This window comes from Triturus cristatus, chromosome 1_1 (genome assembly GCF_964204655.1).
Source record: "Triturus cristatus chromosome 1_1, aTriCri1.1, whole genome shotgun sequence".
Classification (NCBI taxonomy): Eukaryota; Metazoa; Chordata; class Amphibia; order Caudata; family Salamandridae; genus Triturus; species Triturus cristatus.
This window is the reverse complement of record NC_140579.1, coordinates 241,199,979-241,213,321: the sequence shown is the minus strand read 5'-3', so window position 1 is coordinate 241,213,321 and position 13,343 is coordinate 241,199,979. Positions and strand designations below refer to the sequence as shown.

At 44.1% G+C, this 13,343-nt stretch overlaps 1 protein-coding gene across 1 annotated transcript in view; it reads left to right on the top strand.

Annotated features, from left to right (window-relative positions):
• LOC146870074 (junctophilin-4-like) overlaps positions 1-13,343 on the top strand; it is a 954,768-nt gene that overhangs the window by 692,691 nt on the left and 248,734 nt on the right. The window contains exon 5 of the mRNA XM_085627709.1: positions 11,082-11,875. Within this exon, the coding sequence (XP_085483835.1) occupies positions 11,082-11,875 (794 nt within the window). The remainder of the gene's footprint in view (positions 1-11,081; positions 11,876-13,343) is intronic.

Here is a 13,343-nt window from a genome sequence, read left to right as displayed (position 1 = left end):
GGGCATCAGGGGACACTTGCGTGTGTTGTTGACCGTGCCATGCCAGTGACGCTCATCCCAAGTGTGCAGTATGACATGCACACATGTCAAAGGAGTCAAGGGCATGCCTGGCACACATTGCACCGTCACACATAACATCTGTACACATCTCATCATACATCTGGTGCCTTCTCCACTCAGGAGTAATGTGCCACATCACAGCCTTTCACACCTGTGCCCCACACATGTAGTACTGCCCAGACAATGCCTTGATGTCCATCCATGGACAAGTATGTCAGCCCTATTCCTTCCTATGTGCTGCCTGTCACCACTGTGATGTGTGAAAGGCACCGTACTTTCGCTAAGAGGGCCTGTGTACGTTCCCTATCACTATGGGTGTTCTCGCGTATGTGTACTCATAGTGATAGTGAGCGTACAGGCGTGTGTACGGTCCGTACCACTATGAGTACGCATACGCGAGAACACCCATAGTGAGACGGACCGTACACACGCCTGTACGGGCCGTTGATATGCATTTGGGGTGTCCTAGGGCCCCGGAACGCACCGTACCTGTGTGTGAAGCTCCAAATTACATAGGGGACACATGAGGGACAAGTATAAAGGCCTACATGCATGCTGGTTGTCATGGAGACCAAGTTTAAAGTTTGAATTTTTTGAAGCAGGTGCACAGCAGTAGTCAGTTTGAATGAATCTACTTTGTTGCAATGTGCTTCTGGAGTTGACATCATGCTGAAGAAAAAAACCACAATAAGAACCAACTGACTGTGCTAGGTTTGAAGGGATTGGAGGAAACATAGGATGCAAATGTGAGTGACCAATCACTCTGTACTCCTGTGCATGAAACAGGCCAGCAAGGCAGATATAAGGCAGCCAGGTCCCATGAGGGAGCACTTGCCTGCACATCTTTGTATTCCATGACCCAGCTGCTGCTACTGATTCCCTGGAACAATGTCAAGGTCTGTGGAGAGGTCACAGCCTTTCACCCTGGAGGAGAACCTGGCTTTGCTGGATGTGATCCTCCCACAGTACCCCATGCTGTATGGGCGACCAGGGTATCAGGTGAGTGCAGAGTCCACTAGCACAGACTGTGTCCCTTTTTTGTGAGTGTGACTTCTGGCATTGTGTCCAGGTGTCATGGCTGAGTAGCCACTATTCACTTACACATTCAAGATGGCATGCAATTACCAACCTTTCTTTCCAAATACTTCTTGAAGAGGCTTATGGTCGGTTTGGACTTTAAATCTAACACCCCTTAGAAACTACTTAATTTTTTTATGGCCCAGTAGCCAGTGCTTCCCTGGACAACATTGTATCCTCTGATATTGAGATACTGAACAAGATTTAGCCATGTTACAAAAAGGCCAATCTCAGTTACGTTCTATTATGTTATTAGGCTGGACGCTGCAATCCTTGCGTGCAGGCTATGTGCCCTGGCGTTTTATCAACACGTCGTCTCTGTTTACAGAATACAATCTCACGGATAAACAGATCGAACTGGCACAAAGGGGAGCAAAGTATACATTGCTGAGCATTGAAAAACTGGAAAAATTACCATTTACGGTAGCTACAGAATGGCTTATCCATGGCAAAATAACTCTGCCTGTCACTACTTTTCATTTTCAGTATTGCCTCAAACAAATGCAAGCAGGCAAATATGAAAGGTTGGGTAAGGAATACATTTAGACATCCTGGGATTTACCTTGCGAATACAGATGTTGGAGTGGGAGTCGTGAAGTGTTTCTAAGCGGTACACACTGTGAAAATGCACTGAGCGGATCACTCATATGTCAGGACATTTCTTTACACGGGCTTGTAATGCTTCTGTGGCTAGCTTGTCCTGCCACCTGCATGGTACACCAGCTGCTGTGATTAATCCAACGTTTGGCCAACTTTCTAACTGGAGTTACCTCATGTTGAATGATCAAAGTTGCTGTGGCTTGTTGCCAGGAATGCCATATCTAGTAACGGTTAGCTCCAGGTTTACTTGTATGCAAGTATTGTTCCCCCAAATAGACACAGTCAGGGAGTCACCTCTATGGCCTTCATTGAATGTTTCTTTTATACGTTTTGATACGTTAAGCAGAATGAAAGCCATGCTTTTGCAACAGTCAGTGCCTTTGACCTCGGCCAAAGAAACCTATGATCTACATATTGCAAGGACTTCGGCTGAGATATAGGCTCTAATACGTACAAACTGCCCTATACATTTCGTAGAAATTATGGGATGTATCTTAAACATGTCTGATACGAGCGGGATTATACATGTATTTAAGACCTTATGTTCAGGACTGTTAACACCTTTTCAGGCAAACCTCGGAATCATTCCAAACTTTGTGCATTCGGTGTTTGGCATCACTCTCAGCAACTTGGAGAAAGCTCTCCTAGAACAGAAGTGCTGTGAGCGCATAGTGCAACTTTTGGACAGACCTCGTCTACCGGAACTTAATAGAACATGGTTTCTGTCATTTAGACCAATCTGGCAAGATTGCATCTTACCTGTTCTACGCTGCCTGCTTTGCGGTGAAGAATACGTGCTAGACATCTGTCTAACACTCCCATCAGTCATGCCAACAGATATCGATACTCTGCTGGACCCGATAACGGCCCATGCTCTGTGTTGTCCCCAGAGGCTGCCAATCCTGATGACGGCATTCGTTGAGATCTCACAGACACTTCCTGCTGCTGCTGAGGTACGAGATGGATCAACAGGCACACAGGTCACAACGGACGCGAACATTGCTGCGGCATCCCATGCTGAAGGCGATGCTCCACATCTCTGTGCAGTTAACCTTCTAAACGAGGTGTTCCACTGTCACCGACATCAGTAGACTATCTTTTGTCTACAGGAATAGATGATTTCATGTTCACATCAGACCCATACACTGACTTTGATACGGCTCACAGTGTACCGGGGAAGCTATGAATTTGGCCTCCATATTTTCAAAACAGAACAAAACTTGGAACTCTTCCTAAAATTGATTTTTTTTTCCCTCTAAATTTGTAAAGACATGGTAATTCAATCTGCTTACAGTAGAACTATTCATATAGAACGGACTTCTTTGAATACTTCAAGGGACACATTGTCACCTTATTTACCACTATTTCATTTAGTACCATGGTTTGAAATGGCCTTGTTTTTTTAATATTTGTTAACCATTTTGTCAAATGTACATATATCTATTCATTCATATTGCATTTATTTCCGATATATGCTTAGAGTGAAAAACTGCTTTAAAAATGTACAGTACCTTTGCATTACATGTTTAGCAAATGTTTTTTTGTGTGTTTTTTTTAAAACTTCTTTTAGGATGCTTTACAAATGTTTTTTTACAACATGTGGTACTCACTTTTAATGTTGAGCATTTACTGTTTAGCATTTAGTATTATCGTTCGTTCGAAAGTGGAGTGGGTGTTGTATTCCGCTTTAGGAGTCTGTATATAGGTTTTCCTGAAACATGTCCTTATATAGGCACAATTCGCTTTGCCCTTATATAGGCATAAGATCCCAGTCATTATTTAGGCATTAGCCATGCTATCCAAATACAGGCATGATCACCTACATCCGTCCACCCCAACGTCACAAAGAGTTCTTAGAAACCAGACCCTTAAGCTCTTGGGAGTTCCCCTAGCACTGGATTATTGATTTCTTCAAGAACTCATTTATTATGCATGAACCGCTATTCCTTAAGGGTTCATTCTTGACGTCTTCCTCTGCCCGACTCTACATCAATGCTAACATTCCAAGGCACCTACCAGGTATAAATATACCTTCCCTTGCCCAAGCAAGTAGGAGGAGACCTCGACTTTAGAGGAGCCCTTGTCCCGGCCTGACGCACTGACAATAGACGCTGTCATCCCTGCTCGCATAGAATCCAGCTTCCAGTGTTCGGACTTCCTTTGTGGGGTGTTAGAGTTCGAGACCCAGAAAGAGATTTCCACCCTCTCATTCTCAAGGTATGGAGCTGACTAGAACCTAGAGGGACTCTTGGCATACCAGACTATAGCATACCATACTATAGCCTACCATACTATAGAATACATCACCTACTTCTTACCTTGTACTACACTTAGGTTAGGTACACTGAGGTAGAACTAGTTAGAGAAGCATCTTATGAGTACGCGCATTTTTAGCTTATGTTATATGTATATGAATATATGTGTCATAGCTAAAAGATAATGCTAGCGCAGTATTATTTCTTTCTACTGCTTACGCTGTACATAATATATCTCGCATACTGTCTTACGATTGTAACAGCTCATATCTCTTACAGGAGAAATAAAAGTGTTCAATAAATCCTTTTATTGAAACGCCTGTCTATTATTTCTGTGTAACTCTGAAGAAACTAAGCATGCATGATTAGCTGAGTGAAACTGTTATCTGTTTTTTCCACGATTCTGAGAGTGTTCTGATTCTAAAGGGAAACAAAGTTGTCATGTTTATGCGGTTGCCAGAAACTACTCCCTTCATGTTTACAAGGAGTTTCTAGTGGCCTCTGAGTTAGCTGGTACAAAGTAATTGTTTAATATACTCGATAGGGGCATACTGACCTCAGTCCTATACCAAATCTATAGGGTATATTATTCCAATGCGCAGAGCCTATTAGGGAAATAGGAACTACACTGCACTGTCATCTATGCCTCCTCGGATACCTATGCCTCCATCACCTCCAAAGGAACCATCTCTTATACTTAACAAACCAACTCCAAAGGACATGGGAGAGGAAGTCTCACCTGACTCTGAGAATTCAGATGGGGATGAGGAGGAACAGGAATGTCTGCCAGGAGATGATGGAGGAAATAAAGAGTGGGAGGGCTACATCATACTCAAGGAGCCAGATTCTTCCCCAGATAATATAGCTCAATGTCATGCTCTAATGGAGAGAGCTACTACAAAATTAACTTTACCAATGCTTTTGTTAGAACAACAAAGCTTACAAAATCACTTTACCAGTGATTTTGTTAGAACAACAAAGCTTCCTTTATGACTGCAAGAAGCAGCCACACAAGACCATAAAATCCACACCGATACTGGGTTATGTCTGGTCAGAAGGACTAAACCTAATGAAGACCCCAGCTACAGTCCTAACAGTAATACTACAACTAGAGAAGCATAGGATATGGACCCATCCTTCCTTTCTTGTCACCCTAAACCAGACTCTGATAGCATGAGCAGTCCAATATAGATCAAAGTACCCTATCCCGCCATTGTCTGCTACTTCTGACAAGAGGCAGTAGACAAAATGAGTATTTGGCCTTAGAATCAGTTTATTGACCACAACATCCATTAAGGTTGCAATTTTAGGACATTATGATCGTCAAATGTGGCATGACATTTCGCCACTGCTAGACCTCATTCCAGAGGACAAAAAAGAGGCTGCTAAGTCAATTCTCAAAGCAGGAAAAATAACATGAGCAGCCATAAATGATGCAGCAATAAATGTTTCGCACACAGGGTTCCACCAGCTAGTACGGGCAGCTGCTTAGAGAAGGCATTCCTGGCTGAAACCCACTGCCTTCCGCGCAGAGGTACTATCAAAGAACATTGACATGCCATTTATTAGCCTTTCTGTGTTTGGGGAATTATGTGGATTAGGCCCTCCAAAGTTCCAAGATGGACACAAATACAGCAACATCACTAAGACTACTGCAATACCGAAGGTCCGGCTGAGCTACTTTTCACGGCTCTTGCAAGTCCTAAGCTTACAGGGCAGGTTTCAATCAATATGGAGGTCAAGGACAACCATACTGTTCCCAACAGAAAACCAGTTATGACCAAGGATATACAGCCCACTGTAACCAAAAGACAAGGATAAGGAATATCATCTGGATGAAAGTGGAGCTCCTCCCAAACATGTTCGCTGGAACAAAAACTAGAAGGGAGCATGACTTTCCGCTGCTGCCCCCAATTTCCATCACAATATCAAAAAGTGGAGGGGGGAATTTCCCATTTTTCTCTGGATGGGAGACTATAACGTATGTGGCAAAGTACACACAGGACATAAATGGAACGTGTACAAAGTCCACCTGTCTGCCCACCCAAAAAGAAACATCATCTCTACTTAACGGAGCTGGAACATGAATTTTCTTTCTCCTCAATGGGCCAATTGTGAAGGTTCCCAAATCTCAGAGAAACCAGGGATTTTATTCCAGATTCTTCTTGATACAAAAGAAAAAGGGGCAGTGGAGACCAAATCTAGACATCAGATAACTGAAAAGGTTTCTGAATAAGCAGTCTTTTCGGATGGTCAAGCTTCAGGAAGTCCTTCTGATGATCAAAGGAGGAGATTACCTGACATCCCTGGACCTTTAAGACATGTATTTCCATGTATACTTGTCCTCCAAAAGCACAGCAAGCCCTTCCGCTTTTCAGTGGTGGTGAAACACTACCCATTTAAGGTGCTCCCCTTCATCTCAAATCAGCACCTCGTTTTTTCACCTAATGCCTATCTCCAGTTGCTGCTATCCTCAGATGGCAGGGTTACTAACTGTACCTACAGTTGGACAATTGTCTTGTCAAGTCTCCATCAAAAGAAGAGGCAAAGGCTTCTATAGCTGCCTGCATCAGTTTATTTCAGAGTTTGGGTCTCACACTAAGTAAAAACAAATCTTCTTTGGAGCCACACATGAGGATTCAGATTTGGGAGCGACACTCGATACACAGTTCAGCATGGCATACCCATAGCCAGAAAGAGTGCTGATGCTTCAGAGCATGGTAAAGTACCTATCCACCAGACAAATCAAGGTCAGGCAGTACTAGTCTATATTGGGCCTAATGTAATTCTGCATAGGGCATATTCTCTTTTGCAGGCTTCGCATGAGACCCGTCCAACACGAACTAGACGCTCTATGGAAACAAATCAACATCTCATGGGATGACACAATCGGAGTCATCCGATGACTTAAACAACCACTGTTGTGGTGGAGATTCCATGCAGACCTCAAGGTAGGTCTCCCATTTCAGCCTTTATCAGACAGAGTGATGCTAACATTGGATGTATCCATGGAAAGCTAGGGAGCCCACCTGCAAGAGCTGTTGAACAGAGGCCTCTGCTTAGATGTAGAAAATACTTATTACATCAACATACTAGAGCTCAGAACTTTTAGACTGGGCCTACAAGTGTTTCTCACCAGGACTAGCAGGTCCACCAGTCCTCATCAGGCTGGACAATACATCATCTATGTGTTACATAGCAAGAAAGGGGGGACGTGGTCTCAGCCTCTCTCGTAAGAGGCTAAACCTCTATGGGACTAGGCTATTTCCTCACAAAATTAACATTGTGATGCAAAAATAATCAGACAGATGCTCTAAGTTGACAACTATCAGACTGCCACAAGTGGGAACTTCACCTAGACCAAGTCGACTACCTCTTTCAGAAATGAGGTTAGCACACAATTGATTTATTTGCCACCCAGAGCAACACAAAATGTCAATGCTTTGCCAGCAGGTTTTGGCAACCAGGGACCATGGGCAACGGCTTTTGATCAGATGCTCCAACGGCTTTCTGTACCCCTTTCCTCCATTTCCCCTGCTCCCCAGGGCTTTGAGGTTAGTGAAGACAGATAATGGCACTGAATTTCTCATTAGTCTGCCAGTATTGGTACAGTGCACTCATGTGACTTTCTGCTCTTCTAGTGATACCATTGAAACCACACTCCAAGCTCCTCTCCAGATGCCGAGGACTGATACTCAACATAACCCCAAGTCATTGGACCTGTCACCATGGTACCTGATCATGTAGACTTTGGCTACTTGGATTTGCCAACAGAATATAGGAACTGCCTAGCACTAGCATGAGCACCAGCTGCTGTAAAGACATACAAGGCCAAATGTAAGTGTTTCTGTGTCTTTTGTAAAGACCAGGGTTTCATCCAGCATTTATACAACCTCATCAAATACTCCCACACTTGTTGGCTAAAAAGGATCTGAAATATTCATCTGTGCAAGTCAGTCTGGTGGCAATATCAAGTGTAGAAAAACATAAGAGGCCTTATCCACTCTGTTCTCGTAGAGCATCATAAACCAATTTTTGAAGGAGCTCTTTTAAGTGTTTCCTCCTGTACGACGCCCTCTTGTGTCTGGGAGCTTAATAATGTCTTTTAAGTCAACTGATGTTGCCTCCTTTAAAACTCATCCAAAAAGCACTGTAAATTACATGGAAAACATCATTTCTCTTGGTGCTTACATCAGCAAGGGAGGAAGGGGAGATGCAAGTGTTCAATATCAAGGAACAGTTTCTTTGATTCACAGTCCTCCTGAGAACCAATCCTAAATTCATACCCAAAGTCCCTACTGACTTTCACTGTCATACTCCATTCATTCTTCCCAGAAAGATTGTTGCATTCCTTAGATGATCATAGATGCATCAAGTTTTACATCAACGAGACAACTGTTTGTGTCTTTTGGCCAGCTTAGAAGGGGGTGACCCCTGTCCAAAAAAGGAAGAGAACATTGGCTGTCAGTCGGCATCAAATTCTGCCCAAGCAAAGCCATGCGTCAGCTCGAGGAAAGGGTGAGGGCGCATTCCACCAGAAGCATGGCTAAAACTGCTGCACTCTGCGCTAGTGTACTCTGGTAAGACATCTTTCGTGTAGCCACCTGGAGGAGCAGGCACACATTCACAAAGCACTACTGCCTCGATGTGAACACAGAAGCTGACATAGCTGTGGGACAGGCATTCCTCCAAAACCGAGCCTACTTCCTGCTTTCTAATATTTATTATAATTGTTATGAACTGCTTACTATTATAATTCAACTGTGTGAATATATGAAAGATCCAGTACTGGAGAAGAAAGTCGGTTTATTTCTGTTACTCAAGTTCTCGAGTGTTAATATCTGTCATATATATTTACAAGTAACTCCCCTCCCTTCCCAGTCAGAGGCTCACTCATTACATACTCTTCTCACACTTGTGCTATGAAATCCAGGCTATGGCAGCCTCTAGGGGGAGTAGCGTAGGAGAGCTGGAACTTCACCTCATTGGCTGAAGCTCAGGATGCTTCAAATGAGGTGGATGTGCTACTAAACTCTGTTGTTGAGTCCTATGGCCATATGAACCCAGTTTACTGCTATTTAAGATTACCAGGGATTCCCAGTTTGACAAGGGGTGATGATTGAAGCATGTAAAAAAATGAAAGATACCAACTCTGGAAAACTGGAGTTACAGGTAAGTAACTAATTTGTTACAGCACCAAGCATACTGGTCTTAAGGCCTTTTGATGCTCTTCTCGGGAATTTTCACCTACAAGAAGTTCTGCTTGTTTCTTTCGACCTACATGTCATGCAGTCAGTTTTAGTTTTTTCTCAGTCTTGTTTAAGTTCCAGTTGCAGTTGGTTTGCTTTCCACAGTGAGGCTCCTCTCTACTTCACCTCACAATACCAATGAGATTTATGTCAAATAGACTTTTATCTGTACGGGTAGGTATACTTCCTCTCATGTCTTTGCAATAGGCATATTCCAAGATGGCCGCATGCTACTTCTTTTATGTCTGTTGACCCATCCCTAAGTGGACGTATTGCTTTTGTTTGTTTGTTCCTGGCTGTCTCTCAAGACTTGAGGGCTTAGGGGTAAAAGTGGCAGCCTTCCTAAAATGGCTGGTATCTTCCTTGCTTCATGGGCCCTCCACACTGTTTTACTAAGGTGTGGAAGTCCATTCAAAGATGACCACTGCAGCCGAATGCTCACAAAACATCTTGGCAAAGCATGAGGGACTTCCAATCACCAATACTCAGTGGCTCAGCTGCATGCTTCCCACAGCTTAGCATGCATTGCGAGGCAGCATTGACTCACTGATCGGCACTGCGCTCTGGATGGTTTTCATTCAGTCCTTGCAGCATGCAGCACTGTGTGTGTTGACTGCTGGAGCCATTTTTCGAACTTCACACTGCAGAGGGACCAGCCTACAATGGGAAATGATGCATTCTGCCTCATTATGCACCCCCTCACCTCCTTACTTTGTCATTTGCTTCTGCTGAGTCAAGGCACAATTTTACTAACTGTCTGACTGCTATTAGCTGCTGGAAGGACAAAACGTAGAAGAAACTCTGTGAACCTAAGACTGAGATTTCAATTGTGGGACTAACTGACTCAAACTGGCAGCTCAGCTATAGATGGTGCCCACCTCTTGTCCCACATCCTGGCCCTGTAATAGTACATAAGCTGGGATTGGTTACGCTACAAAGAATGGTTTATTTTACTTACAATTTCTGTGGCTTCTTCATTCGACTGTGTGGACAGTTTTTATCTGGGTCATCTTGTGAATTGTGCATAAAGATCCCCTATTGCCTATACTGTCCACAGTGAACTAGTTTTCTGTTCAATAAGCAAATCCCATATAATTGTCTGCATTGTAATCAATACAGTCAATGCACCCTTATGCAGTATCATATCCTATCTCTACATTCCAACATAGAGGCGGTAATTCTCTACAGCATGCTTGCTTAGAACATTTAGGAAGTTGAATTTGGTGACTTACCCTTGTGGCAATTCGCCTCCGATCTGAACAGTAAATCATTTTGTCTTCATGTTCCTGCTTGAAACCTTTATACCATGGTTTTATTGCACGTAGATTTCAGTTCCTTATTGCTGGATACACAATTAAAAACCTTTTTTTTTTGCATCATAAGTGCCTTACTCAGGCACAAGGAAAGACCTTGGCTGGGACAGTTTCATGTCTGATGCCAGGGTGTGGACAGTTTTGGACACACACCTAATATGAAAGGGCTGTGACAAAAAGACCGACATGGTAGTTAGGTGGCGTGTTGGTTCTTAGCGGTCATTTTTTTGTTGCACCTTGCTATATGGGTCTTTTGATGCCTATGGATTCAAAAAACGTTTGCATACAGTGGCTGCAAGGTCTCATGACGTTCGAGCTATGTTTTGTGATGCTGTAGCTGCTGCTCTTTGCTCATGATAGCTTACTGAAATATGAAGATTAGAGGTTGCTCAGATCTGCAGGACGTCACTACCCAACATGCTGTGATGTTCAGTCCTCTTTCTAATTCTTGGACTGCCAGATGCTTGGTTAGTTAAGTGGCAGAAAATGGGGGAGAAATTAACCACTTGTTTCTCTTCATTAAACAGGCAGACGCCAACACCGGGACTCAGAGGAGACTGAGGCTGGCCTGCTAGATGGCTATGACAGCCCCTACGAGAATGGGCTGACACCCACAGATGTGACACCAGATCCCAGCCTACCACCCAGCTACCCTGCGACACCACTCCAGCACTGGCGGGGACATGCCCACCACCACCCTCGTCCTATTCTGGAGAATGGCGAGCGTGGCCACAACAGGCTGGATGATCAACTGGCTGCCGACCTCTCGGACACTGAGGACTGGCCACTGACCAAGGAGCGAGAGAGTCCAGTGCTTGGGATGCGGCGGTCCAATGGGGCCATTTATGGGTGTGGCCGGGTGCTAAGCGGGGGAGGGGGTGGGTACAGACTAGGAAGGGGAGAATATGTCACCAGACCGCCTCCCTTCCCACACTTTGATGATGGGCTGTGGGAGCAGGATGAGGAAAATCTCAGTAATTATGAACTGGAAAACCCAGTGCCAGATGGACTTGAGGAAGATGGTTGCGACTTCAGAGAAAATGCAGAGGTCTTGGTGGAGGAGCCAGGGAAAGGTACAGCAGAGTTCTTCGACTGTGAGACAAACGGGCAAGAGGATACCAGCAGGACTGAAGCCCCACAGGTGGGCGACATGGGTCCTGGAGCGCAGGTTGGACAGAACAGCTGCGCACCTGCAGGATTGAAGCCTGAGGGTCCGGCTTTAGGAACAGATGACCGGCGCCTACTCCAGCTGGACACCACCCTGAGCATGCCAGATTCGGGGAACAGGAATCCAGAGTGCCCAGAGAGCAGTGAGCAGCAGGTAAGAATCTATGCCTGCTTACAGTATAAAAGAAATGAAATTATTAAAAACTGAACATATTAAGATATTTCATTTTTGTTGTTGTTCAGGAATACCAGGCTTTTCCTAGTAAATAGTGCATGATCTGAGGTACTTACAATAAAGGCCCCAAGGATGTTGAGCCATTGGTGAAAGTTCCCACCGGCGGAAGCATGACAGTCCACCCGACTCTAAATAGAGCAGGCAGACTGTTAGTTTGGCAGACAGGATAATCCACCATGTTTGTGGGAGAGTGCCCTGTCCACCAAAATCTCAATGAGGCTATAAGTCTCAGATTCTGTGAGAAGCTTACATAACTGTGACAATTGCATGAGGAAAGTGAGTTAATGAACCCATTTTCTTCACCAGGACAACAGATCCTCTCAGTGGTTTCTGTCATTCGACTGGTTCTCTGGAGAAAGCAGTCTGCTATCATACAAGAGGTGCTGACTTCTTGTAATGCTCTGTGACAGAGGTAGTTTATGGTCGTTGGGTTTGTGCCTGCCCTGTCCTACCCTCCTATGTTCTTGTATAGGGACAGCGAAGTCCTCACCCCAGAGCCCCTAACCCCAAATACAAAACATAGCATATTTAGAGCATTCAAAAGAACAGGTTTTGGATATCCAGGGATATCGTTATGGTTTCCACATATCATCCCCCTCCTTTTTATGCACAGGCCAACGCCTACACAGGCTGATGATTTTCTCTCTTCCATATTGAGAGGACATCATGTAGATAGAATCTAATGCTAACTATAATTGTCGCCCAAGGTTTATTGCACAACCAACTGAAAAGCGTATCATAATGTCACCTGGTCCTCAGCAAGTGCCACCCTTTCACTACTAGCCCACAAATATGCTGATAGAAATAGCCTCTGTTATGATATTAGCAAGCAATGGTCTTCAGAGGTTGTTTATGCCAAGTCCCACGTTGCAGACCATATTTTCTTTGGAGGCCTCTTAAATGACTGGTAGTTAACTCACTGTTAACACATGCTGTAATCAGCAGGTTATAAGTTAAACCTCAGCAGGGTCACCGTAGCTTTCTATAATTCCGAGGTTAGTAAATTAAAAGACATTCAATGAATATATGTATGTATGTGATACTATGTATGTGGTACAGATGTAGTATTTGTACAGAACGAACCTTGCCAAAAAGGCAGCAGAGCACTCTACAGTGTCAATGTCAAGCATTACGTCAAGTAGCTGGGTTGTGGATGGTTAATGCATCATAATGTATTGTTATTTAATGAGGTGAGCCTTCAACTCTTTCCTAAATTGGAGCATTGTTGGGACTGTCCTGATGGATATGAGATGTTGTTCCAGCTGTTGGGTGCATAGTAGGAAAAGGCCTGCCGGCTTGTTTGTTTTCTTTTTTACACTTTTTAATCAGCAATCAAATGGTATCCTGGCTGCCAAGAACCACCATAGATAGTGAGCTTTTCTACAAA